The sequence below is a fragment of the Oxyura jamaicensis genome, chromosome 8 (assembly GCF_011077185.1).
Source record: "Oxyura jamaicensis isolate SHBP4307 breed ruddy duck chromosome 8, BPBGC_Ojam_1.0, whole genome shotgun sequence".
NCBI classification, from domain to species: Eukaryota; Metazoa; Chordata; class Aves; order Anseriformes; family Anatidae; genus Oxyura; species Oxyura jamaicensis.
The window spans coordinates 22,575,588-22,603,004 of record NC_048900.1 but is presented as its reverse complement, the minus strand read 5'-3'; the positions used below and the strand labels follow the sequence as shown (position 1 = coordinate 22,603,004).

The following is a 27,417-nucleotide window of genomic DNA, read 5'->3' as shown; positions in this document are numbered from 1 at the left end:
GGATGGCTGCCCTGGGGATGAGTGTCCAGGGGATGGTTTCCAAAGGGATGGGTGCCCAGGGGATGGTGTCCTGGGGATAGGTGCCCTGTAGATGGATGCTCAGGGGATGGGTGCCCAGGGGATGGGTGCCCAAGGGAAGGGTGCCCAGGGGATAGGTGCCCAGGGGAGGGGTGCCCAAGGGAAGGGTGCCCAGGGGATAGGTGCCCTGCAGATGGCTGCCCAAGAGTTGAATTCCCAAGGGATGGATGTCCACGGGATGGGTGCTCAGATGAGGGGCGTCCTGGGAATGGGTACCCAAGGATGGGTGCTGGAGCTTGAACCCCCCCTCCCCATCACCCCTACACACCCCCAACACCTCACCCCCCCTCACCCCTCAGTGGACCAGATTGTGGGGACCACCACTCCCCCATAACCAGAAGCTCTGCGTGCGTGACACCCCCCGCTCAACCCATCCCCACGAGCATCCCCTCCCCGCTCCCGGGGGTGCAGATCGGAGGCACCCCCCCCCCCCTTTCCATCCCGTTCCCCCCCCGCCCCCGCCGCGCTGCGGTGCCCGGGGCGGGAGGAGCGAGGCTGACATCACCGCCCCGCTGCTGCCGGGGCCGGCTCCGCTCCGCTCCGCTCCGGTAAGGCTGGGGCAGGGGGGGCCGGGGGGGCAGGAGGACGGAGGGACGGAGGGACGGCAGGCCGTCCCCATCCATCTCCCGACCGGGGGGAGATCGGGGGTTGGAAGGGAGGGGGAGAAAACGGGGGGGGGGGGGGGGCTTTCCCTGCTGTGCTGTCTCCGAGGGATGTTTAAAAGGCTTTAAAATAAATCCATAAAGCCGTAAATTAAGAAATAAAGGTGAAATTGAACTAAAATCCTGGACACGGGGTGTTTGGGGGGGGGGGAGGTCGGAGGGGGACACACGACACCATTCCCTGCTGTCATCTGTCCAGGGGGTATTAATAAAAATAAAGATAAAAAGAAATATAATAAAATAAATCCAAACCCACTAAAATCCCGTATTTTCGCTCACCCCCGTGTGCTGTTTTGGGGCTGCGGGGAGGATGCCCAGCCCGGGTGCCTCTGTTAGGAGCGCGGGGCTCCATCCCTCGCCCTACTTTCCCGACTTGCCGGCACTTTCCCGGTGCTCAGCGGCCGGTCCCTGCTGGCAGCGGGGACCCCCTGGCCTCCCGCTGTCCCCGGCCGTGGGTGCCCGGGGTGGGGGACACGGTGCTGGCTGGGGTCCCGGTGGCATCTGGTGGCTGATGTGCTGCGTCTCGCTGTGACAGAGCCTGGGGAGGCCAGTCCCCAGCCCCGGCAGGATGAAGGGCAGAGAGAGAGCGGGCTGAGAAAGGGACGGCATTTTTTGGGGCCGGCACGCGGGTCAGCATCATCAGCTCCCCTCCACGACCCTTGGGCAAACCCCACCAAGCCTCACAGTGAATTTGGGACCAGGGGGGTCAGGAGCCGCTCTCGGAGGCAGAGGGATCTTTTCCTGCCCATCGGGACTGGGGCAGCATCACCCGCTCCCATCGCCATGGCCTCCCCGGAGGGGCTGCAGTACCGGGCGCTCTACGAGTACCAGAAGGACCGGGAGGAGGACCTGGCGCTGAGCCCCGGGGACGTGCTGACGGTCAGCAGGGCCTCGCTGCTGGCTGCCCCCGACTACAAGGACGGGGACGAGCGCAGCCCCCAGGGCTGGCTGCACGGCCTCAACGAGCGCACCAAGGAGCGCGGGGACTTCCCCGGCACCTACGTGGAGTACCTGGGCCCCGTGCGCATCGCCGCCGCCGCCGCCAAGGCCAAGCCACGGCCCTTGCCCCCGCCACCCGCCGGGACCCCCGTGCCCACCGGCCAGCCCTGGGGTGAGTGTGGGGACGGGGACACCGCAGGGGAGGCACGGAGCCCGGGTGGATGCGAGGGTTTGGCACGGTTTGGTGGGGACCCCCAACACACAGGGGGTTTATTTCCTTGGGGTTTGTGGTGTAGTGCTAGGGGGGGGGGTTGGCAAGGTGTCAGGGTGTTTGTGCTCTGCTGGGGGTGCTGAGCCCCCTCTGCCCTCATCATTTATATGGCGGCCAAATGCATTTGGGCTTGGGATCGCACTGCGGTTGCATAATGTATCCAAACGAAAAAGGAAAAGCGAGAAAAAACCCTTCCAGCTGGGGAGGCAAACACGACCCAGCAGCCCTGCACAAAACCGTGATGCTCTCTCTTCCTCCAGGGTGTGACAGAAGAGAAATCACTGCTGGTGTGGGGCTGGGGGAGCAGCACCCGCTGGCAAGGGGTCCATGCCCCCAAAATGATTTGGGGCAGCAGCAAGGAGGCTGGGACGGTCACTTCAGTGACACGGCGAGGCTGCGGGGGCCCCTTGCTGCTGTGGCTGGGAGGACAGGGACCAGCCAGCCCCAGGGTCGAGCCCCCCAGCCCAGAGATCATTTTTTATAGATGAAACCCCACTAAATCAGGGTCTGGGGGCAGGGGGTGCTGCCACCTGCCAGGCACCCCCTGGCCGTGTCCCTGTGCCCGGTGCCATGGGTGCCCCCGTTGGGTGCTGGGTGCGTGGGTGCTGCTGCGGGGGGATCTGGTGGTCCAGGGTCATGTCCTCCTGCTGGCAGACGAGCAGTACCATTTGACATCATTTTTAACCAAATTCTTCCAGCTGAAGAGCTATTCCTTACAACGAAAACCTCCAAAGTTTTTTGGGAAGAGAACCACTTTTTTCTTTCTTTCTTTCTTTTTTATTCTTCCCTTGCTGTTTCCATCTCCAGGCAGAGGTTTTGAGGCTCACGCTTGTTCTGGCTGGCTCAAATCCTTATTTTCCTGCAAGACCTGCATGCTGCCCTGGGTGCCCTGGGTGCCCCCTGCGCCCTGGTGCTGCTCAGGGACCCCAGGGACCCCAAGGAGGGTGGCAGCCCGGAGCAGGGCTCTGCCCACGGTGCCCTGGGCTTTCTCCAGCCAGAGGAAGGGTTTGGCTGCCAGGAGGGAAATGCTGCGTTTCCAAGCCATACCCCAGAGCCAGGGCTGGCTCTGTGGGGAGGAATGGTCTTTTTTTAATTAAGCGACTTCCTAAAAATGGCTTTGGGACGGAGCCGAGTGCCACTGCTGCACAGGGACTTCCCAGGAGCTCGGCGGCTGCTCTGCCCTTGCGTGTCTGTCCCACAGCATCGCCTCCCTCCAGCACCCCATCGGGGCACCCAGGTCCCTGCCCGGGGCCATCTCCAGTGAAGGACAGGCAGTTATTCTCTGCAGTTGCCACCCCGTTCCCCCAGCTGCCAGCTTTGAGGCCAAAACCCCATTTTCCTTAACCCATCGGTGTGATGGGAGAGTTTTCCACAGGCTCTCACCCAAGCGCTTCGCTTTAAAACAGGGCTCTCATTTCTGGGCCAGCACCATCCCTTCTCACCTCCGTGCTACCTCCCTGCCCAAAGTCCTTTTTTTTTTTTTTTTTCCTTTTTTTTTTTTTTTCCTTTTTTTCTTTTTCCTTCCTTAAAATTGTTCTGGATTTATTGGCTTCACAGGCGAGCTCCCTGCCCTCTGGCCAGGCAGGAAGAACCGATGGCAGGGAGCGAGCTGGCTGGGCTGCAGCTGGCTTCTGTGGGAAAAAGTCACCCAGAGTCATTACCGAATTTACCGTTATTATTATTTTTTTTTAATATAATTCCACCAAAACAGAGCAGCTTGCCGCATGACCCAGGCGGAGCAGCCCTTGACACAGCAGCCTTCCCAGATGCCGCGGGTGCCGGGGCCGCTTCTGTACCCCCTAAGGACTCCTTTCCTCTAGCAGTTATCAAGGAACCAAACCTTGCTGCCCAAAGCGTGCTCAAACATCTCCAAAATCTCCACTGCAGGGCTCCCCGGGCAGGCAGAGCACAGCGAGCAGCCGACGCTCCCCGAGCAGGCGCTGACGACCGTGGCCAGGCTCATCGAGGCGCTGGAAAAGCAAGGTAGGGACAGCCAAGGTGCTCGTGGGGCACGTGTGGGGCCACCCTGCCCTGCCCACAGCCACCGATATCCCCGAGCACCGCCAGGGCCGAGCCGTGCACCTTGCTACCCACAGAGCTGGGGGGCACGGGGCGAGGGAGCCCCCGGTGTTGGTCCCTGCCTGTTTCCATCGTTCCCGTGTCGGGGGGTGATTTGAGGCTCAGGGACTGACCCCCCTCTCCCACCTGCTCCTCAGGTCTCAACAGCGAGGTGCTCTACACATCGGCCCCCGGCGCCCTGGGCGATGCTGAGCTGAAGCAGGCTCTGCTGGCGGGTGAGTCCCGTGCCGCATCCCCCCCACGTCCCCCGAGTGCCTGGCTTGGAGGCGATGCTTCCACGTGAGCCGGGCTGTGTCAGGGCTGGGTTCTGGCTCTGACCTCCTTAGGGCCCTAATTACAGCTCTGTAGGGCACTGCCTGCATGTAAGCCCCCCCCCCCCCGCAAGCTCGTCTGACCCCGGTGGGGTGCTGCTGGGAGGGATACGGGTGTGGGGTCGGGATGGGCTGTGGGGTGCTGGCACCCGGCGTGGGGTCGGGGCCACCGTGGGGCACCCTGAGCCTGCCCCGGCTGCTGCTGCCTGCAACGGGGGCAGCTCGGTGAGGGGGTCTGGGGGCTGCAGGGCAGAGGGAGCAGCAGAGGAAAGGAGAAGCTGGTTATTATTTTTGGATAGAGCCCTTCACTAGCAGCTCCCTTTTTTAGGGAGAGGAAAAAAACAATAATCACTTTGCAAACCTCTCACGTCTCTGTTTGAGAAATGGGGCAGGCAGCACGTGGGTGCGATGGGGAAGAAGGAAAGGGAAAAAAAAAAAATGAAAAAAAAAAAAGCTCCTTTTTGAGGAGACAGGGAGGGGGGCACGCTGCTGGAAGCGGGGCGCCCCAAGGCACCCTGCGCCCAGCGGGCGGCACTACGGCTCCGGGCACGGCTCCACAGCCCCGCCAGCTCCCGAGCCGTGTTGCTGGGGAGAAGGGCCGTGATGAAATCGCTATATTAAGCACCATGACTTCATCGCTTCCCCGCTGCAGAGTCCCTGCCGGGCGGGGGAACGGGCTGCGGCGAGCCCCCGGCGCTCCCCGAGAGGCGGCGTTGGCACAGGGGGAGACGCGGGGGACCCCAGCCCGGGGGCATGCTGTGGGTGCCAGTTCCAGCTGGGGGGTGATGCTCAGCAGGATGCAGACATTGCTCCCACCCCCCTCCCCCCCCGCAGCCTCCTGCAGTTTTTTGTAGTGTTTGGGCTGTAAAATGCCCCTGAAAAAAAAAGGGGGGGCTGCCCGCAGCCGCTCAGGAGTATGTGCGAGGCAGCAGAGGCCAGGGGCACGTTTGCCCCGTGCTCTGTCCCCACGAGCAGCTCCTCTCCTCCCGTAGCAAAAGCCACGCTAGATTTTGGGGAACGGGGAGAAATAGGATCTGGGGCTGGCCGAGGCTGGGAAACGAAGCGTGTCTCGGCTGGGGGGGAAGCAGGTCTTTGGGAGAGATGCTGGGGTCCCACCGGGGGTGTCGGCTTCCTGGTGAATGCCCCGTCTACGCCGGGGTTTGGCAGTCGTGGAGGAAAACTGAGAAAGGAAAAGGGGCTCAAAAAGTTTGCATGTTGGTTTTCAACCCCCCAAATTTTAACATGTGGATGGGGGCAGGCAGCAGGGAGGGGACGTGTCCCCCCCACCCCCAGAACTGCCCCATTTCTCCAACACCTTGAAATTTGGGATGTCCCAGCTTGGCCGGGGGCTGTCCCCGCTGGAGCAGGATGGGGACAGGGGGTGACTTCTCTTGGGACTCAGCATTTATACCAGAGCTGCTCCCAGGGGGGTGGAGGGGCCCTGTGCAGCTCGGGGTCCCACGTGCCCCTGTCCCATGTCCCCTCCCGGTGACACGCAGCAGGCAGAGGTGGATTGGAGCCGCTGTCTCCAGGCATGCCGAGCCGTGCCGTGCCATCTTGCCGTCCTCCCCGCTTTGATCTCCGGCCCCGGCGCAGCGCAGTCTGCCTGGAGACACGCTCACGTGCCCGGGAATTAGGTCAGGGCTCGGTGGGGATTAGCGGGAGGCGGTGGGCTCCGCGAGCTGCTGCTGGGCAGAAAGCAACGGGTCGGAGCAGGGAGCACCCCGGGGTGCCTCGTGCGTGGGTGCCCAGGGAGGGAGAGCTCCGAGCGGGGTGGCTGTGCTCCCCCGTCCTCACCCCTAGGATGCCAAGAGGTATTTGGGGTCTCCAAGCACTCCGTTTTCCCCTGGCCAAGCCATTAACTGTGACTTTAGTCCCCAAGGCGAGGCGCCCCGGTGCCTGCTCTGCTCTGCATTTGTACCTGGAAATAAACCTGCAGTGGCCAGAGCCTGGGCAGAGGCATGAGCTCATCTGTTATATTTGGTGGGGATGAAGGAAGGGTAAATTAGTGGTCTCCTGTGACTCACGTCACGGGGCTGGGACCCACGCCTTCCCAGTTTCGGCTCCAGGCACCCCTGGGAGGGGTCCCAGCCCTGCTGCCCCTCAGGACAGGGTGTGCAGCAGGGTGAAACCCAGCTTGGGGGGAGATCTGGGGCTGCTGGAGCTCGGGGCAGGGGCAGGGACTGCACCGATAGCCACCAAGTCCCATGCACAGGGTGACCTCCAGGCTGGCACAGGGACATTGCGACGGTGCTGAGTCAAAGCCAGGGAAATTCCCCAGGGAAACCCCCGCAGCGGGATGTCGGCAGGCTCCTACACCCGATGGGGTCAGGTCCGGGGGTTGTGCAGGTCCTCGCGCTGACACCGGTGGGAGGAAGGCTCCTGATTTTCGTTCCCCAAAATCCCCCCGCTGCCATGTCCTGGTGGAGCATCCTCTGCCTCTACTCGTGCCGCAGTCTGGGCGTGCGCCACGGGGCTGCCTCACTCATACCTCCCTGGCTGCAGCTGCCGGGAGAGGTCCGGGCATCTCCCACCCAGCCTGGCTCAGCCCCTGGCCCCCTGCTCCTGGGGGGGGCTCTGCCCATGCTGCAGTCTGGGGCCTGGGGTCCTGATCCCCTTTCCCTCTCCGGGTTGCTCCAGGTGACCCACGGCCACGGGTGACCACGGGTTTTGGGGTGTTTTCCTTCTTTGTGGCACCAGACGGGGTCCCTCTGTCCCTGCCCTGCAGCTGGGGAGGGGACACGGAGACCTCCAGGAAGGGGCAGCAATGTCTGGAGACCCCGGGGGAGCCGTGACTCATCCTGCAGCATCATTAGCTTCTTACAAGGGTTATCATCTCATCCGGTACCCGAGCGGGGGCAGAGCCCTGCCTTGGGGTTAATTAACCCTCCCCAGGCCGCCAGCCCAGCCTCCCATCGGGGCGCACCCTGGGGAGCACCGAGGAGGGGAGCTGGGGCAGGGGGATGTGGCCGCGTGTCCGGGAGGCTGGGGACAGCAGAGTAGAGGCTATTTCTGTCCAACCCACTGAGGAGACCACGGGGGAGCAGCCCCATCCGAAATTAATTGCTGGCAGCAGGCTGCAGGCCCTCTCCGGTCTCCCCATCATGGCACTCTCGGGGTGCAAGGATGTTTTGGAGACTTGCTTTGAAATCGGCTGCACCTTCCCTTTGAACGCGCCTCCAAGCCGATGCAAATGAGCTAATTAGGCCATGTGGAGCCCCGGGCTGATTGCCTGGGGCCAGCACTCATTGGCATCCCCTTCCAGCACCGCACAGGCTGCGGCTGCTCTCCCCAATCTGCTCCAGCACCGTCTGACGGCTCCCCAGAGAACCCCCGTGGTGGGTAGGGGCTGCGCCGAGCCGGGGCGGGTGTAGGAAGGTGTTTGGCTCATCCCTTACTGCCCGGCCTAAGGGGACGCAGGCGTCCTCCTCACTCGTCACTACGCTTGGAACATCGAGCACCAAGCTCGGTACAGGGACAGGAGCCACCCCATGGCTCCCCCAGCCCCATGAGCCCCCCCTGGGCACAAGGACACCGGGACGTGGCCACGGGGGCTGCCACAGGCACCCAGCAGCATCCCGGGGTTTTAGCCATGCTCTGGGGGGCTTCAGCCAAAACCAGGGGCCGGAGCATCTCCTGGGACGTCAATGGCCTGTTGATGGTCCAGCAGCGCAGCTGTGTGATGGGAACGTGTCAGGCGAACCCTTCCCACGGGCACTTTTCCATTTCTTTTTTTTTCCAGATTTTTCTTTATCCTCTCCCAGCCCCGCGGCGCTGCCTTTGCCCCGGGGTCGCCTTCGGCCACGCTGGCGGCGCGGTGCCTTTTGTCACGGCGGGTTTGTGGCCGGCCGGGCGCTTGCTCCTGAAAATGAGGTAGCGTCTCCAGCCGCTGGGTTAAAGGCTTCGCCCCGGGGATTGTTCAATCTGTTTGCTTTCCCGTCAGCCAGCCAAGGGCCGGGCACCGAAGGGAAGGCAGCGAGGTCCTGCCGGTAAGGGAACTGCCGCAATTTCTTGTCCCAGAGCAGGGGGAGATGGGCACGGGCCTCATCTGCCCGGCCACGGTGGGGACATCTCGGGGAAATGCCCTCCAAAAGCCCGCCAAGGTCTGGAAGGGGAGACCCAGCTCAAGGTGCCCGAACTCCGATGGGAGCCAGAGTGTTCCCAGCCTGGCCCTAGGAAATCATTTTTTTCACCGTGTTGGGCTCATCACCCCACTGCCAGTCGAAATGGTCGGAGGCTCAGGGCATTTTCTGCTGGAAAATGCTGCTCTTTTGGAGATGGAGCGTCTCCAAAATGCATCTGATTTTGAGAAAGCTGCATTTGGGGATAAAAACGCAGAGAGGGGAAAGGCAGGGGGTGCAGGCCCTGGCAAAGCCACCACCTTGCTCCTAGATCACAACACACCCGGCCACGCGGGGCCTGAAACGTCATCCCTAAAAACCTGCAAACTCTGCTCTTTTATTTCAATATCCTCACTTAGAAATTTAGTTTCTATAAATGAACATTCCAATCGGTCTCAAATACCTTGGGATTTCCCTCCCCCCCTCCCCCCCTCACCGCCCCCTCTAAGATTTCTCCTGCGAGGAAAATTTCAAAACACTCACTTTTGGCTCCAGCTCGGACCAGAGCCAGATTTTGAAACCTCGAGATCTTTGCAAAAGGGGACGTGTGTGTCCCCCCCGGGCCGCCGGGCTGGGACCTCCGAGACAAACGCATGAGGCAATGCCTCGGCGGGCGGCTGAAGTCACGTCCCCACGCCCAGCTGGCCACGGGGCTCGCAGGGACCACGGGACACGTTCCTCTGAGTGCTGGCCCCGTTTTGGGGTGATCTCAGCCCTCCTCACGTGCTTTGCCCCGTTGCTCAACCCCACAGCATCTTCGCCGCCTGCTGGGCATCTGCGATGTGGGGCTGGGGGAGGCGATGGCGTTTGGGGTACGTTCGTGGTGTTTTGGGATCGCTGGGGTGCTGTGTTTGTGGCCTCCTGGTGGGGCGTATTTCTTCGGGGTCGTAGTAGAAGGGAGGAGGAGTGTTGGAGGAGGAGTGTTGGAGGATGGCAGAGCCCCCACCCAAGTGCCAGGCCACCAAAGCTGGTGGAGATGGGACGGGAACGGTGGCAGGGTGGTGACACCCGGAGCTGCCACACGTGGGGCAGCCGGACACGGGCAGGGAAATCCCCTCACGTCCTGAGGGAGGATGGAAAACAGTGGGATGTGCAGCGGGCTCAGGGCTCCCGGTGGGTTTCTTGCAGACCCCTCAGCCGTGGACATGGACCTGTACGATGCCCAGACGCTGGCCGAGGCCCTCAGGTGGTACCTCCAGGAGCTGCCAGCCCCCCTCGTCCCCCCCGCTGTCTGCACCGACTTGCTCCACATGGCTCAAGGTAAGCACGGACGGGGCCTCCCCGTGCTCTGTGGGGTTTTGGGAAGCCCCTGCGAGGAAAGCTCCCAATATCTCCAGCGCCTGCCCCCATCCCCTGGGGATGCTGCCCTAAGGTTAGCTTTGGGCTTTATATGGGCAGGGAAAATTCGCTGCTTTTTCAGCTCGGGCTGCTGCAAGTGCCTGTAGGGCCCCGCGAGCTTTCCAGCCTCTCGTGCAGACAGAGAGGGGTGTCCCCCTTTGACACCAGCTCTCCCCTCTGCTGGCCACTGAGCCGTGAGGGCAGGAGGGACACGGGGACAGCCCTGCCCTGGGCGAGGAAGAGGAGGGATAACGCAGCCATCCGCGCTGCCCCACGCAGACACGCTGCCAGCAGAAATCCCCCTGGGCTGGGGGCACCAGCCTGCTGCTTTCCCCTTCCGCATCGGAGAGGAGAAATCAAAGGCTGCCTCCCTTCCAAGGATAAAAATGCAATTAGGAAGCAATTAGCTGGGTTGCCTCGTTAAGCAGCTTCAAAGGGAAGCGCCTTCCCCCTGCAGCCCAGGCCGCTCGCTCCTGTGATGAACAGAGGCAGCACCACCGGGGCTTTAAAAAATAATAAATAATAATAATAATAAAACATCCCCCCCAAAAAAACAGATCTTTGGGGAGAAGGGTCCTGGACCCGCCGGGCTGCTCGAGGTGCCCACGGGCACGTCCCTGCACCTTGCAATATCTCATGTCCCCTCAGCGACAATGGCAGTGCCATGTCACCAAAAAAAGGGTGACACCCAAAAAACCCCACACACACATTTCTCCTGGCAAATCCTTTACCTCCCAGCTTGCTTTTTCTGCCGGGAGCCCCCCTATGTCTGCACATGGAATGGGGTAAAATGAAATAGGGATGTGGGGAGGGGATGTATGGGGGCAAACCAAGGCTCTGTGGGGAGCAAAGACCCCCCTCCAATGTGATTTATCTCCTCTTCGGCAGAGACCCCGGGCCTAGAGGAGTGTGGCCAGCGAGCTCGAGCCCTGCTGGCCCCCCCGGCCCTGCCGCAGCCCCAGGCGCTGCTGCTGCAGGAGCTGGCCCAACACCTCGGCCGCCTCTGCCAGGGCTCCCGCAAGAACCGGCTGTCGGCACGGCTCCTCGGGGAGCTCTTCGGGGAGCTGCTCCTCCGCCCCACGCCCTCCAGGTGAGCCGTCCACATCCCCCATCATCCACCCCGCATCATCTGAGGAGGGAATTTTGGGGTCGGGAGGAGTTTTGTCGTGTGCCACCTCCTCACACCCACTGGGGAGCCTTGGGGTGGTCGGCTTGGGGACCCCCAGGGACGTCCAGCTGATGGCACCCTCATGGCCACCCCGTTGTTCCCACAGCACTGAGGCGAGCCCCGAGCTCTGTGCGAGGATCCTCGAGTCCCTCATCGTGGCCAGCGAGGCGGCGGAGGTGCCAGCAGCCCCCGGTAAGGGACACGCGGCCGGAGGGGTGGTGGCGGGGGGCAGAGCTGGTGGCACAGCTCGGAGACGGTCACCAGTGGGTCCTATCCTGCCGTGGGCTCTTGGCAAGATGCCTCCAGCATGTTTGCTCTTTGCTTCTACTTTGGTGGTTTAAGTCCCAGCCCTCTGCTGGCCTCGTTCTGCTCTGCCCCTCCTGTTTGGTGGCGGTTTGTGTCCCGTTGTTGTCCCAAGCCCCAGGACGTGCCTCTGGTGCCTCCCGGATGGGATGTGGCACATCCCAAAGGATGGACATGGCAGGGAGGAAGGGTGCTGGAGGCACAAACCACAGCCCCTGAGGATTGTGGAGGTCCATCCCTGCGGGATCTCATCCCCAGCCAAGACCCAGCCACGTCCCTGTCCCCGCACTGAGCCACCCGGGAGCCGCAGCAGCTTCCAGACTCCCCACTCGGAGATGTGTCGGCGCTGTCCCTGGGGGGACTCCAGCCTCCGTGTGCTCCCTCCCTGTAATATATCTGGGTCCCTGTCATCGCCCTGCGGCGCTGGGGGGTGGCCGGGCCGGGCAGGATTACAACTCCTAATATCCCCCATAAATCAGCCTTTCAGTCCCGCCGGCTGATTTATGGCTCTCATCCCCAAGAGCAGGGCGTCTCTTCCCCCGCCGATCCAGATGTCGGGCAGCTGTGGCCCGGCCGTCCCCAGGCTCTGCGTGACGGTGACATTCCCAATGTCCCCGGACCCTGTGGCACTGGTCATACCCGCCACAATCTTAGCAGGGGTGGGCAGAATTTTGGGGGTCCCCGTCCCCTTTTTGGGTTCAGATCTCCTCTAGGGGTGCGAGCCAGGACGGCCGCGTGCCCCCAGACGGGTCCGGCTGCTCCCTTTGCACCCAGAAGCGAGGATGTGATTACTCGGCTGTCATCGCGTTCAGATGTCGGGAACCTTAATTAAATGCCTGTAAAGCACTCGGGGGAGCTGCGGATGAAAGGCGCTCTATATAAAGCGCGAGGAATTATTATTAGGCAGGGTCCGCGCGCCTCCGGCCCGGCCCCCCGCGGCCTGGCACCGACATTATTTTGGTGCGCGCGTGGAGCGGTGGCTCTGTAATTCCCCGCGTCGAGGAGCTATAAGTGCCCTGCAACAACACGGCGGGGGTGTGCAAACAGCCCGGGAATAGGAGCCGGGAGCTGACACGGAGGAAACCGCGGTGTGACCTCAGCCTGACTCAGGCACGGGTGTACCCGGTGCGAGCGGGGCACCACGGGGGCAGGGGGACGGTGGGCATGGGGTCGTGTTTGGGATGGTGACCCCAGGAGATCCCACCAGGACCCGCATCATCAGCAGGGACTGCAGCCAGACCTCCTCGCTTCGTCCTCCTTCAAGTGCCCGAAGCCACCCCAGGGACACGGGGACATCTCGGGGGGCAGGGGGGAGCGGGGAGCACACAGAGCCCCCGAGCCCCGGGTGCTGTTTCCCGAGCTGGGTGAGGGGGAGGGAAGGCGAGGGGAAGCAGTGATGTAAATACCGGCTCAGCTGAAGGAAGATGACTTCATCTCCTTTTCCTCTCCTGCTGCTATTTATAGGCACTTTAATTTACTCCCCTTTGCTTTATTATCTCTCCGGCAAGCCGTTAGCCCTCAGACAGCAGGATGCCTTTATTCACCATGCAGCAAAATCTGGTGAAAAAAAAAAAAACAACACGCCACCACCCAAAAAAAATAAAAAAGTCAAAAGAGGAGGCAGGGAAAGCAAGCAGAGCACTGAGGGGACAGGAGCATCACTGTCCTTCGGTGCAGATCTGGGGAGAAAATGCTCAGATTTCAGCTCCTTTTGGGGATGAGCTCCTTCAGAGCAGGGTTTTAGCGGAGAACAAACAGCCTGGCAGTTTCCAAGCCCAAGTCTTCCCCAGGGGGCCGTGCTGCTGGCAGGGGACAGGGCAGGCTGGCAGGGGACAGGGCCAGCTGTCCCTCCGCAGGACACCCATCGTGGCAGCCACCCCTGCATCGCTCTCTCCGTCTCCGCTCCACGTCAGTCCTCTCGTCGCGACGGGCCGGTGAGCGTGCCAGGAAGGGGACAGGAGCATGACTAGCAGGAAAAGGGATCTGGAGTTATAAATACCACCGGGGCATCTCCTGCCGTCCCCGGGAGCGTGACAGAGCCGGGCAGGGGGCAGATGGCACCGGGGCACTTTCCTCACAGTTGGGATTTTGGGATGCGGCCACGAGCATCCCGGCTCTTGGCTTGGGGAGACACCAAACAGCCCAAGGTGGCCAAGAGGAAAGGGATGAGCCTTCCCCCAGCCAGAGCATATCCAGGTTGTTTTGTCTCTCAGCCGATGTTTCATCCCTTGGGGGTGTCAGGGGGGAGCTCCCAGGATGCGGAGAGGGTTAAAAAGAGGAAAAACCCATCCGACCCCCCTTGGGTAGAGGGTGAGGAGAGGCAAGCGGTCTCCTGCGAAGATCCCTGGTTCTGGCTCCCCTAACCTGAAGATAACACAGAGCAAACAAATTAATGCTGGGGAGGGGAAAAAAAAAAAAAAAAAAAAAAAAGAGAGATCAGGAACCTAGCCAGTGACGTGAGATGGGGAGAGCGGCTAAAAATAACAGCTCCCCCAAGGCACGGGGAGAAACACGACAAGGATGCGCACTCTTGCGATCCCAGAAGGAGCCTCGCGCCTCTCCAGCTGCTCCGGCCCGAGCGCAGCCGAGCGGGGTGAACCGAGTGGGGAAAGCCTCTGGGGTGGCTTGGAGGTGGCCGAACCTCCAGGGAGGCCACGCAGGGCAGCAGCGGGGGCGAGAGGCGTGGATCCGTGCCGTGAACCAGGGAGCGATGCTGCCCGCTGGAAACCAGCCCCGGCGTGCAGCAGAGGAGGGGTTCCCCCAGCACCACGGGCGCCCAGCTGGGGGGCAGCTGCTGGCTGACCCACTTTCAGCATCCCGCAGGCAGATACTGGTGGAAGACCCCAGTGGTGCTGCCTTCACGGCTAATTTTAGCCTGTATTTAATTAACGGTGGAGCTGGGGGGGGCAGCGGGCATCTCGGAGGAGCAGGGGACCCCGGCAGGGATGCAGGATGCGACCAAACACACACACACACACACAGCCTGGAGGGATCCGGCCCCGCGCCGGGGACCGTCTGCCGGCGGAAACATCGCTCAGCTCGGATTGAAACCCTTTTCCTCCCCAGCCCGCATGGCCGGGGCTGATAAAGGGCCGCTCGGACCCGCAGCATTGTGCCGCCGAACAATGACCGGCCGGGGAGGAAGCGGCTGCCCGGGGGCTGGGGTGAGGACCGAGCCCCTCAGTGCACAGCGTGTTTCTGGGCCTTATTCCTTTCTTTTTGTCAGATGTTTTGGGATGCTCTGGGCACCAGAACCAGGAGCAGCCTCTCCCGCGTGGCAGCAGAGGGGCAGGAGCGCACCGGCTCCATAGGAGATGTTGGGAACAGGGTGGCTGAGCCTCCGTGATCCCAGCGGCGCCGCCGGGATGGCAGTGATGGAGCTGGGGCCCGGGCAGCTGGTGGCTGCTGGTGAGAGGGCAGCGGAGCTCCTCGCAGGCCTCCCTGCCTTTAAAATCTATTAACGTCATCTCGCCGCTCGAGCCGGGAGCCGCACGGGCAGCAGAAACGCTCGGGCACAGATCAGATCAGAGCAGGATTTCACTTACAGTAATCAAAGGTGACACAGATAAGAAACCTCTGCTCTGTGAAACCACGGCAGCTGTCCGCTGGCTCCAACCGGCACGCAGCGACAGCGGCTCCATCAAAATCACTGGAGTGGCACTAGGGTAAAATTGGATTGCAAATCCATTTTCAGCCGGCGTGGCAGAAAACGCTTTCCCTGCTCTCCCTGGGGAAGCAATCCGCCTTCCCGGGTGGGCAGCGAAGGGGGAAGGTGCCAGGCGTGGAAGAGGAGACGTTGCCCTGGCTGCCACCCCCAGCACGGGACGGCCCTGGCCACCTCCCCGCAGTGCCACCCCTTTGTCCTGCGCCCACCCTTCGTGCCCTGGGGACGGCTGCGCCTCGGCTCCATCCCAGATCCCTTCCTGGCCCTGCCCCTCGGTGTTTTCTGTGCCGCCAGGCTGCAGGTGATGGTGGTGGCAGGGATGTCGGGGGGCCCTGTGTGCTCACAAGGGGGCCAGGCCTCCCAAACCCAAGTGGAGCTTGTGAAGAATTTCCAACATGAAAGAATAAAATAAAAGAGAAAGAGAAAATGAGAAAGAAAAAAAAAAGCAAAAGCAAAAGCAAGAAAGCAAGAAAAAGAAAGAAAGAAAGAAAAAGAAAGAAAGAAAGAAAGAAAGAAAGAAAGAAAGAAAGAAAGAAAGAAAGAAAGAAAGAAAGAAAGAAAGAAAGAAAGAAAGAAAGAAAGAAAGAAAGAAAGAAGGAGGAAAAGAGAAAATGAAAGAAAAAGAGAAAAAGAAAAAAAAAGAAAAGGGAAAGGAAAAGGAAAAGGAAAAGGAAAAGGAAAAGGAAAAGGAAAAGGAAAAGGGAAAAGGAAAAGGAAAAAAAAAGAAAAAGAAAAAAAAAGAAACAGAAAAAGAAACAGAAAAAGAAACAGAAACAGAAACAGAAAAAGAAAAAGAAAAAGAAAAAGAAAAAGAAAAAGAAAAAGAAAAAGAAAAAGAAAAAGAAAAAGAAAAAGAAAAAGAAAAAGAAAAAGTGAAAGAAAAAGTGAAAGAAAGAGAAAAAAGAGAGAGAAAAAAAGAAGAAGTAGGGGAGAAGCTGAACAAAATGCCTTAAACATGCTGTTATGGGTGAGCTGGAGACAAAGTTAATGGGGTTTGGAGCCAGCCGAAGCTGGAGGTGCAGCTCGGGGCAGCCCCGAGCACCCAAATGTCCCCATTTCGGCCCCGTGGAGGCGGCCACCGCTCGCTGTGCTCCCCCCGTCCCGGCCGCTCAGCTCCTGCTGTCCTGGCTCATTGCTTTGATTTGAAGAGAAACTTTGGAAAGAAATCTGTTGGGACTGAAGCGGAAGGTTGAGTTTTTGATTTTTTTTTAGTAGCGCAAGAAGCAAAAGCAGGCACCGGCCCTACCTGGATGGCCTCGTCCTGCTGCTTTGGGAGCGGTCGTAACCGTCCGGCCGCTGCGCCTGTCGGAGGAGCTGTGCTCCCTGCCCCCCGACAGCTGTGCAAAAGCACTAAACCAAAACATCTGGAACGTTTCAGCCAGAGAAACCCAAGCGTTTGGGGTCCAGAATGATCCAGATGATCCAAGACAAATTCACGAGCCATTGAGCCTGACCTGAAGCTGTTCCTTCCAGCAAGAAGCCCTCGTCCAAGCCGTCCTGTCCCGGCTCGTAGCGGGATGCGCAGCGCAGCATCCTGTGCTGGCACGGGTCCCCTGCACCGAGCACAGCCAGCCCCCAAAATCCCTTCGTGCTGGCTACTCCCGACCCCATCCAATTTCAGCTTTTTCCCTGCAGAAAGCCATACAAAACTCTGGGGCTCCCCTTACCCGGGGAGCCCGTCCCTCGCCAGCTCGAGGGGAAGAGGCTCGGGTTCCTTTTTCCGAGAAGTCTGGATGCGCTTTGCAGGCAAAGATAAGGGATTTCGCCATCTGGAGCAGCTTCGGGTTTCTTTTCGGGTGCCTCCTCCCCTCTCATGGCCTCCGCTCGGGCCCCCCGCGGCTCCCCGAGAGCGGAGGCCGCCTCCTTTCGGCAATTAATCCGGGCACGCTTCGTGCTAACGAGTCTCCCCACTTTAAATTATAAATGGCCCTCGGCGTGTGTGCACACAGACGCACGTGCGCACGCGGAGAATCCTTTAAGGCCATCATTAGCTGTAATTAGCGGGCTCTGTCACTCATCTTTGGCAGTTCGCGGCGAGCCCCGAGTCAGAGGAATCCGGCGGCGGATAAAATAAACACATTTTCAAACAGTTTGGAAATAACAAGCCCTCATTAATCAGACAAGCCCCAAAGGGGAGCGCTGGGGAGAGCGGCAGCCTCTCCGCCACCTCCGTGAGCGGGGCTCTTGGGGCTCAGCTCCCCCCATCCCACCCCTGCCCCGAACTGCACGATGCGCTCTCACTTCTGGGCTGTTTGAGCCTGAAACTGGGTGAAACGTCCCCAGAAGGGCTCCTGTGTGGTTGTTCTCTAGGGGGAAGCAGCCGAGGCAGCGCAGGGCTCAGGATGTGGCCCTGGATGCACGTTAAGGGCATGGGGGCGGCAGCGGGAGCATCTGTAGGATCCCACAGCATGGGGCAGAGCGGGATCTGGGGTCGGGGCTGGTGCGAGGGAAGTTTCCTGGGAAGCAGGGGGGAAGCAGGGAGGTTTTCAGCTGTCACAGCTGCAGCTAAATCACCGCAAATAGGAGGGGAATGGGACACACGAGGCTGGATTACGTTACAAAGGAGCAGTCCATCATGGGGTATTTAAAATAAGCCGCTTAGATGCACAGTAGCAGATTTGGAGTGCTAAGGGAATTGAAGGCGCTGTGGCTTTGCGAGGCTGGATCAGATCTGGTGAAGATGCCACTTAGGACAGCACATCCCGTCCTGCCTCGCCGCCCCGGGGGACACGCACGTGGCCCCGCAGCCCCGCCAGGCAGCCGCTGGGGACAAGCCCAAGGTGACCCGGGCTGTACTGGGGTGGGTGACAACGTCCTGTGGCATTTTCCTGGGATGCACAGTGGGTTCAGCCCCTCTTCGGGTGGCGCTGAGCCCCGTGGATAGATGTACAGTGAAACAGCTCCGGGCTGGGGATGCCCAGGAGGGAGCTGTAAATGCGCTACTCCTCCTAGCTGGGCTCAGCTCAGCCGCAGGGAACGGGCTTTCAGCCCAGGCAGGCATTTCCCCAAAGAGCATCCTTTTCAGAACAGGCATTTCCCACCCCGGCCCCACACCTCAGGGCTGCTCCGATCCCAAGGGTTCACCCATGGTGGCCCCACAGGGACAGCCCCCGTGGCACTGCCCCATCTCCGGCCGTGCCCCCGGCCGTCCCTTTGCACCCAGCGAGGGCAGGGCGCAGAAACATGCCCACAAAACCCGTGGCCACACGTCCCATTAGGCTGTGGGACCGCCTGCCCCTCTCCTTGCCCTTCTCCTGCACCCTCTGTCCCCTCCTCACCCCGCTGTGCTGCAGTGCTGCGCTCCTGCGGGTTTACCCGCTGTCCCCAGCTCCCCCCAGCACTAATCCAGGGGAGGATTAAGGTTAGCAAGCTCCTGGAGCCGCCCAGCCCTCGTGCCTGCCTGGGCAGACCACTCTGCCCTGGTCCCGGGGAGGGCACGGCGCCCTGCTGTCCCCAGGGAGCCGCCTGATGTCCCCCAGGTCCCCCCACCCCGTGTCCCCCAGCCTCTCCTCCAGCACACATCTCACCCGCTTTGCACGGCACATGCTCGTCTCTCCCCATATCGGTGTCCATGGCCATCCCTGGGGGTCAGGGGCTCCAAAACCTCCCTGGGCATCTTCCCCCACTACCTGCAGGCCCAGGGGATGGGGATGGAGGGGGGGGTCTTGGCCTCTCCTCCCTCCTCCCCCCATCCCCTGGCTGCTCAGCCCCAGGTGTCTCGTTCCTAGATAGCGCTGGGCTCCTGACAGCTACTTTGCACACACGGAAAGTATCTGAATCCCCTGATCCCCGCCCCGTGCTGCCCACCAGAGCCCCCGCTCTGGCCATAATCCCTGCGGGGAAGCGGCCAGGGGACTGGGGACCCTCTCTGGGACCCCCACACGTGCCGGGGCCAGCGCTGGGGGACTGCGTGGGTGAGGCTGAGCCCCAAGAGGTCCGCGGGGATCAGCGGGGACAGGGCCCCAGGGGTGCTGCTGCCATGGGATGGGATGGTCCGGGCAGAGGTGCCGCCCTCCCGTGCCAGCCCCCTCGGGAACAGGGCTTTTAGAAGAGGTGGCATATTTCTCGAGTTATTTTCGTAGTTTTATTTGGGATTCCTACAAGCGTCATGCTGAGTGTAGCCCCCACCCCCTGCCCCGTATCCCCCCGCAGCAGCTCCCCCACGCAGGGGGCACGGCCATGGATCCTCCCCGGCGTGCGGGGTGGCAGAGCGCCCCGTCCCCGTCCCCAGCCCCATTTCCACGCTGCCTTCACCTGCGCTGACCCGCGAGCCTTAATCCCCCTCCTGCTGCACCTGCAGGACGCGGCCGGGTTATCTCAGCAGCTGGTCCCAGCCGGGTGAGCTGAGGCCACCGCCGGGGCCGGTGGCTGCGGGACGAGGGACGCGTGGTGTCAGCCCCTGCGGGGCAGCTGCGGAGGACACGGGCTCCATCCTGCGCCGGCCCCCCGCTGCCAGCAGCAAACCCAGCCCCGAGGGAAGAGGGCACGGAGTATGGGGGAACCCCCATGGGGAGGAGGAGGAGGGCGAGGGGCTCAGCACCACCTCTGGGGTCTGTAAATAGGCAAAAGGCACAAAAAATGCGCTGCTTGCAGCCGCGTCTCCTATATTTATAAGAAGCAAAGGAGATGCTGGGATAGTGGCTGAGCTGAGCTTTTAACCAGGCAGATTACACTCAGCAGCAGCATTTACCTCTGCCTCTAATCCGCCTGCCACAAAGACTTGCTAACTCCTTCCCGTATTTAACCGGGAGGCTTTGAACTCTTCCTGCCACCGGTGCTCCCGCAGGGTTAGCTGAGAATCAGGGCAAATGAAAGATGTCCGGGAGGTCAGTGAGGGGGCTCAGGGAGCTGCCTGCCCCAGCTGCTGCTCAGGGGGAGGACTGGTCCCCAGCACCGAGGTGGGTGAGGTCCCCACGACCTGGCTGTGCTGTGGGTCAGGGCTGGAGGCACAAACCCAGCCCCTTTCTGACGAAGGGCTTGGCACATCTTTGCCATTGCACTTTCCGACAGATCTTTCCCAAAATTCAGGGTGGGGAAAGGGGACGAAGCCACCACCCCACGGCCCCTGCTTGGGGCATTTCTGAGCAAAAAGTCACCGCTGCTTAAACACGACCGAAAAGCACGAGGAGAGCTCTGCAGGTAGCTGCCTGGCAAGCACAGGCAGGCTTATTTTCAGCTGGATTTCTTGCAAGAACAGAAAACATTTGTGGGATGGTGAATGTTTTGTTAGTTGGTGCCTTGTTTGTTGGCGGGGGGCTGAGCAGTGGTGCTCACGGGCAGGGCTGATGCTCCCGGGCAGCTCTGATCCAAACCCATGCACCCTCTGACCACCAGAAGCTGCTCTCTGCCTTTCCCACCAGCTGCTGCCTCACTCCCAAAACCCTGCCAGGGGAAAAACCTCCTGATTTTCCCCTTGGAAGCCAAGAGCATGGCTCGCAGGGGCAGGGAGGGCAGCTGCTGGACCACAGGGCAGCGATGCAGCCGGCTTTTCTTCCTCGTTGGCAGCCCCGGGTTCTCAGTGACCCAGCTGCAATGCGAGCAGAAAACCAGCAGAAAACCAGCAGCAAGCTCCGTGGGGAGCAGCTGCATCCCGTGCCCACCTCCCCATCCCCACCCGAAGACTGAGATCAGGGCAAAAAGCCACATCAGGAGGCTGGGAGGGGGCGAGCACACCGGCACTTTTCTGCTGCTTATTCCCCTCCTGCAGCCTTTCTGACAAGCAAACCACAAAATTGCAACAAATTCCCCCCCCCAAAAAAAGCAGCAGCCTCTAGGAAATGATTTTTCCCAGAGGGGACAGGAGGGGTGAGCAGGGCTGGAGATGGCCGGCCACCGGCTATAGGGAAGCTGGATGAGTTGTTTCAGGAGGAGCATCTCAAGTCCCTCGGGAGGAGCATCTCAAGTCCCACCGGCACCAAACTCGCCGTGTCCCCTTGGCACACCCCTTCCCTTGCCCCCAGCACCTCCCGCCGGCAGCACGCCCGTTCCCTTTCCCAGCACGGACACGTCCCGGTGCTGGGACCCCTGCGCCCTTTCCGCCCCCCGCAGCATCGCCCCGCGGCGTGGGCGAGCGCAGCCCCAAGGCGACGGTGACGGGCGAGTTCCTCCTCTGGCCGACCGCTCGTTCAAGCACCCGTAACTCCCTCTAATGTGTTTTTCTTTTCCTCTCTCCTCTGGGGATGGAATTATTCTGGCTTTGTGCAAAAATGGCTCTGAAGTGCTTTGGAAGTGGAAACCTCCCATTACACTTTTGAAAAATAATATTAATCTTCCCTCTCCTTTTATGAAGTGCTCTCTCTCCCAGATGGCTCGGGACCGGAGGTAGGCATTTGATGTGGAAATAACCCGTGCTGGAGGAGCCCTTTTGATGTCTGCTTGTCACGGGGCTGGTGGCAGGCGTCCCTGCCCGTGGCACGGGGTTGGGACCGGGTGGCCTTCGAGGTCCCTGCCACCCAAACCGTTCCGTGGTTCTGTGAGTTGGGTACTCATCTCGTGGGAACCCAGCATCGTCACCAACCCCGTGTCAGGTCTGGAAATATTCAGCAGGGCGAGGATCGTAATAAAGGGCAGACAAAAAAAAGCCTGAAAAAATCAACCTTAACCTCGTGTCCCACCCGGTGAGGGCATCGCAGCCCTGTTACGCCACTGGTTTTGTTTCTGCTCTTTGCGTTCAGAGGCTGCTCTCCCTGCTCTTACTTAGCGTCGATCAGGGAAAGGCAGGGAAAGCGATCTCCAAAGCAAACAGAGCCGTGTTTCCATGTGGGAAGAGTTGGAGGGCAGGCGCATGGAGCCCCGCAGCCATGCGTGGTGGTACAAGGGCCCTTTTCCAAGGCACGGGCTGCACGCGTGCAACTGAAGGAAGCCCGTGCCAGCCAACGCGCCTTCCAGCTCCTGCCTGCTGCTCACAAGTGAGATGGCTTCTCCGTGCCCCCTGCTTTGGGTTGGTTTTTTTTTTTTTTTCCACTTGCTTTCCATCTCCACCCAAACCCTGGGGTCAGAGCCATGGGGCACGGACCCCAAAAGCGACGCTCAGCCCCGCCGCATCCCAGGGACGGGCACGGGGATGTGGGGAACCGACGAGGAGCAAGCGGAGGTGGCTCCGCTCTTATCCCCCGAGAGAAATCGGGCAGGGGATGGCAGCAGGGCAGGGACGAGAGCTCCGTTTTCCTGGATTTGCCACCGATTTCCCGGCGCTCGCATCACCGGCCGTGATTACAACGCGCGCTGCTCTGTGTGCGAAGGGGGAAGAGTTATTGCAGGAAGGGGTCGGGATTATTTCGCTCCTCCGTGAGTAACGGTGCACAGCTCCTCTTAAAACCGGAGCCGAGGAATTTACAGAGTGGTTATTGTGCATTCCTTGGGCAAAAAAAAGCGGAGCGAGTGGTGCCAGTGCACTACAGCGACGAGCAGAGGAAGTGAAAAATATTTTAAATTCCTACACAGGGCTACATTTCAAAAACGTCCTGCTTTCAGAATTAGGAGGGGGTGGCTTTTTTCTTTCTTTTTTTTTTTTTCTTTTCCCCTGATTTCTCTGAACTTGTTACAAGTCTCCTTCCATTTTGCTCCCCGTTTCCAAGCGGCTAAAGGGAGGGAGGCCTGGCACGCCGACAGAGATGCGAAGTGCACAAAAGGGAGCGGAGTGTGGGCCGATAATTCTGTAATTGGAGCCGCTCGAGGCGATTTCTTTTTTTTTTTTTTTTCGAGCCAGCCTAAATGGGGATGGCTGAAACCCTTCACAATCGCTCCGCCAGGGCTCTTCTTTAATGGATTGCTCCGTTTAACTCTCTCTGTTTGTCACTGGCAAGATGACAAGAGGAATTAGTGTGCTGGAAAATAGAAGGTGAATGGCAGCTCCCCGGCCCGGTTCCACGGCCCCGCGGTCCCTGGGGTGCCGCGGTGCCAGAGCCGGCCTGCAGGCAGCTCTGCGGCCCCCACAGAGGAGGAGGGGAGCTCGCCTGCAAAAAAAAAACAGCAGCTCCAGCACTAAAATGAGCCTGTGGGGGGTCAAAAGGGGGGTCCACGCATCCTGCTGGGGGTCCTGGAGCACCACGCATGGCTGCAGGCTGGGGTCGGGGTGGGGAGGACCTCAGTGTCCCGGCGAGGCTAAGTCCCAAACCGTTCATGGGCAGCAAACCGGTTTTGTATTTTGCTTTCACAGCCCGGAGGTTGGGTTTTTTTTAAAGCACTGTGGGTTAATGTCGGCCTGCCGGGGCCGCGGGGCGTCTCGGTGGGAGCACTCGCCGGCGGAGGGGACGCGGCGCGGGCGCTGCTTTGGAGATGCTCGGACACCTCCATTGTCTGCAGCCAGCCTCCGAAATGTTGGCAGCGACGATGCCCCGAGGCTAGAGATGTACCTTTCGCTTTTCCCATGAAATTCCACTCTGGTTTGGCTGAGTTATAGAAAAAAAAAAAAAAAAGTTTGAAAATCGCCATTTCCCTTCTGCTGCCGGCATTCCTCAGGAAGGCTTTGGCAGCCTGTCAGAACAATAACTGAACGTGAACTTTCTGAGGAGCTGGCCCTGCCAAAGCCGCGAGCCGGCGCGGCGTGTCCTTTCCCTCACCCCCACCCCGTGCCCACCCCTCGAGCACCCCTCCCGGGCACCCTTGGGTGCGGACGTGCCCGCTCCAGGCAGCAGCAGGCAGAGCACGGCGGGGCAAAGCAAGGCTCGGGTCCTCTCCCCGTGCAGGAGAGCAGTGCTCAGCACCCATCCTGCCCCGTTACTCCTGTGGATTTCGGGGCAAACCCCCCCGGAGCAGCGAGGAGAGGCCGGGCCAGGTTTTGCCCAGGGGCACGTTAGGTCCAGCTGCAATAACCGATGCTGTAGAGATTTATTTAAAAGACCCTATTTTATTTTTTTTTTTAATGTTATTTCCTATGTGAAAAGAATGTTGTTTACAATGCAAAGCCAAGTGCTTTTAAGTTAGGAAATGCCTGATGTATGATTCCTCGCAAGCTCAGCTCCGTGCGCGCGCACGGTGCCGCGGCCCCCACGTACGTGCGCCCTTCCTTCGGCCTCGTCCACCGTAACGTGGCCAGCGAGGACACGAGCCGTAAATAAGACACTTCCTAGCACAGAAGTGTTTCGTTTTAATGTTTTTGCAGACCGCATATTATTCCTTAATACAGGTTTTTAACGCAGTATGTAATTTCCAAACCAAAGCACCCTGCTCGGGCACGCTTGCCGAGCTTTTCCTCACCACAGAAATGCGGCCACATCTGGGGTGGAGCAAGGCAACGCTTTCGCAGCCTATGAGGACACAAAGCGACCCCGTAAATCACAGGGGAGGAAGCCCGGTCCCCGTTATAAGCGGGCGGCTCCCTCCGGTGCCGCTTCCCGCGGAGCTGCGGGGGGACACGGGGAGGGGAACCGCTGCCGCCTCACCCCGCCACCGCCGCACAGCGCAGGGCTTGATGCTCTTAATCCCCTGGCAAATGCTCCGCGGTCCCTCGGGTGTTTTCGGGAACGGGACTGTCTCATCCCAGGGGAAGATGGAGCTTGCACCATCCTCCGTCACTTGCTGGAAGGCAGCCACCGGTGAGGGCAGACACTTCCCGATCCCCGGTGCCTGCGCAGCGCAAGCAATGCCATGCAGCGTTTGCTGCCAGCCGGGGGGCGTCCATTCCAGCTGGAAAATCGCCCTGCCTTGTGCCAGCTCCCCGCCAGCAGGCCCTGAGCTTGTGCTCTAACAGCGGCGGTCACATTCAGGTCTCAGGGGCGGCCAGGGGTCCCCAGCCTGCCCCCAAAACCTCTCATCGCGTTACTGCATTTGGCTGGCAGCGCTGCAGACTCGGCCCCCCTTCCTCCTGCGGTCCTCCGGCTCTAAAAGCCTGTCGTGGCCTGCATTCGGCTGCCGGGTATCACGTTGTCACGGCTCGGCAGTGAGGGGAGCAGTTTGGCACAAATGGCTTTTCTGTGTTCCGCCTCCTCCAGCGCGGGTCCGCTCGGCTCCGCCTGAGGCACGCGGAAGCGCTCCGAACTTCAGTATCGAATCTCGGCTCGGAACACAACCGGCCAGGTCGGGGTCAGTGGGAGGGAGTCAGCCTGGGGCTGTTGGCACCGGGGCAGGAGATGCGCCGGAGGGAGAGCCCACAGGTGGTGAGGGCTGGTGCTGCTCTGCCATTTATTTTGCTGTGGTGCTGGGACGTGGCTTTGCCACACACGGGGCGAGCTGGTGCCCAGCCAGAGCCGGACCACCCCGAGGCGCTCGGTGTCCTCCCGGTGTCGTTTCTCTTCTCCGGAGAGTCGCGACGTGTTCTCTTGCACGCTTCGCACAAGCAGGGGGGCTGTGTAAGGCAGCACACGCCCGGGCCCCTCTGTCCCGGCACACCGACGGCCGCTCGCCCCTGCTGCAAGGCAGCGGGCGTGCTGGGAAAGGGAGAGCCCTGCGCCTGTGTGCTGGGAGCCACGTAATCCTGGGCATCTTATAAGCTCAGTTTGGAGAAATAAAAACACATTAATATTCCGTTCTCTCAAGGCATTATCCTACTGTTTACCATTACACGCAATCCCCTGCCTTAAATTGCGTCTTTGATTAAAGCAGCAATGAGAGAAACCAGGGCTAATAACAAAATGTATTCTGCTTTAAATCACCAAAGCGAAAACATCAATAAGCTGCAACCATCAGCGCCGCCATGAAAATGAAGGCAACCATCATGGGAAACAGCAAGAGTGAAATCCACTTTACCAGCATAAAAGCCAAATAATTAGGTCTTGTGTGGGTGGAACTTGTAACGAGGTGCAGGGAGGGCGAAAAGGAATTTCAGCCCTAGCCTCTCCCCTCCTCCAGAGCTGCTCATGAAGTTTTGGGGTGGCAGAGGGGCCGGCAGCCCCATTTCTCAGCTCACTGGGGGCTGCAATGGCCCCAGCCCCTCCTGGACCCCTGGGCCCCCTGCAGCATCCGCAACGTCGTCTTGAGCAAGCTCGAGGCGGCACAGCGTGTTAGCACGAGAAATTTAATTTAAAAATTAGAAAGAGGCATCGTATCTGGTTATCGCGGATTAATCAGAGTTTGTAGACGAGGATATGAAATTAATTTATCTGTGGCGGGCTGCCTGAACCAAAGCCCTGTGCTCCAGCACAGCCGCCGGTCCCTCGAGGAGCCGTTACCGGGGCCGGGCGTGCTGGGGAAGGTTGCTGGGAGGAATCGGCAGCCCCCAGCCCCGGGCACCCACATCCCTGGACGGAGGTCAGCCCTTGGGTCTCCCCTGGCTCATTTGTGCAATGAGAACCCTGCCAGGAGCCCTCCACCGTGGGCCAGCGTGTGAGGAATTCGTAATAATGAGCCCTCCGCGCTTCCAAGCACAAAGGCGCTGGGCTTCTAACGCAGCCTGGGCCCATCCGTGGAGGATCCGGGTGTGCCTGTCCTTGCCAAAGGGCTTTTCCCTCATTTCTGTGTGGCTACCCCTTGGCTGCTCTGCCGGACCCAGGCCCCAAGACCCCAGACCCCAAGACCCCGGGACCCCAAGACCCCGGGACCCCAAGACCCCGGGACCCCAAGACCCCGGGACCCCAAGACCCCGGGACCCCCCCCGCAGCACGGAGGGGCAGCGGGCAGGCCCGGTGCCGGTACCGAGCCCACCCCCGGCCGGTGCCGCGGGGCGCAGCACGACCCCCGTCCTTGCCCCGAGCCCGCCCGCGCCCCCTTTGTCCCCCCGCTCTCCCTCAGCGCCCTTCTCCCTTTGTCCCGCTTAGTAACCGGGGCTGCCGCCCAATCAGCACCGAGCCGGCCGGCTTCTCCGCCAGCCGATTGGCCAGCCTGCCCGGAGCCCTCCGCCAATCGGCGCGCTCGCCGCTCGCTCAGACAAAGGCAGCAGCTCTGGCAACGGGGCTCTGCTCCCCCCGCCCCTCGCGCGTGCTCCGCGGCGGCGGCCCCTTGGCGCCGGGCCAGCGGGGAGGGGAGGGAGGGGAGTGGGTCGTACCACCTCCAATCCTCCCCTCAGAGCGAGGGGGTGTCAAGGAGGGGTGGAAAAACGGCGAGAAGAGAGAACAGCGGGATAAATTGCAAAAGAGGAGGAATAGGCGTATATTCAGAGAATCGTTTTTTTTTAAGGGTGTACATTACGCAGATAAAGAGGACGCTGTCCTCTACGCTGCGAGCACCCCTCCCCCTTTTTCGCGCAATGGATCCGCCCTCCCTCCCTCCTCCAGCAGCCTGCCCGAAGCCCCGCCCCTCCGCGCGCGGGGTAGGAGGGGGCTGGGGGGGCGTGGCCTGGCGGCGGCCAAGAGGCGGCAGCCGGCGGCCGGGCCCCCTCAGAGCCGCTTTAAAATGACGCCGAGCGGGGCCGGCGGCGGCGCGCACAGCCTGGGGCCGCCGCCCGCGACACCCGCCCGCGACACCCGCCCGCAGCCGCCGGCCCCGCAGCGCCCGGGGGCCGCCCTCGGGGCCCCGCTAGCGGGATCTGAGGCCGCTGCCGACGACGAGGGGCTTCCCCCCCACCCCACCCCCCCCGCTCCGTTTTGGCCGTTTCCCCTTCGTTTTGTG

At 60.8% G+C, this 27,417-nt stretch overlaps 1 protein-coding gene across 4 annotated transcripts in view; it reads left to right on the top strand.

Moving 5' to 3' along the window:
• The first annotated feature begins 486 nt into the window (after positions 1-486).
• Positions 487-27,417, top strand: part of LOC118170375 (phosphatidylinositol 3-kinase regulatory subunit gamma) — a 56,153-nt gene continuing 29,222 nt past the window's right edge. The window contains exons 1-7 of one of the 4 annotated variants that reach the window (XM_035332515.1): positions 487-626; positions 1,276-1,851; positions 3,838-3,933; positions 4,167-4,244; positions 9,590-9,721; positions 10,688-10,889; positions 11,074-11,159. In XM_035332515.1, the coding sequence (XP_035188406.1) occupies positions 1,524-1,851; positions 3,838-3,933; positions 4,167-4,244; positions 9,590-9,721; positions 10,688-10,889; positions 11,074-11,159 (922 nt within the window). In that variant the 5' untranslated portion in view covers positions 487-626; positions 1,276-1,523. Of the gene's footprint in view, positions 627-1,275; positions 1,852-3,834; positions 3,934-4,166; positions 4,245-9,589; positions 9,722-10,687; positions 10,890-11,073; positions 11,160-15,228; positions 15,236-26,126; positions 26,134-27,417 lie in introns of those variants that run through there. The other 3 variants (XM_035332514.1, XM_035332518.1, XM_035332516.1) reach the window with 3 other exon arrangements.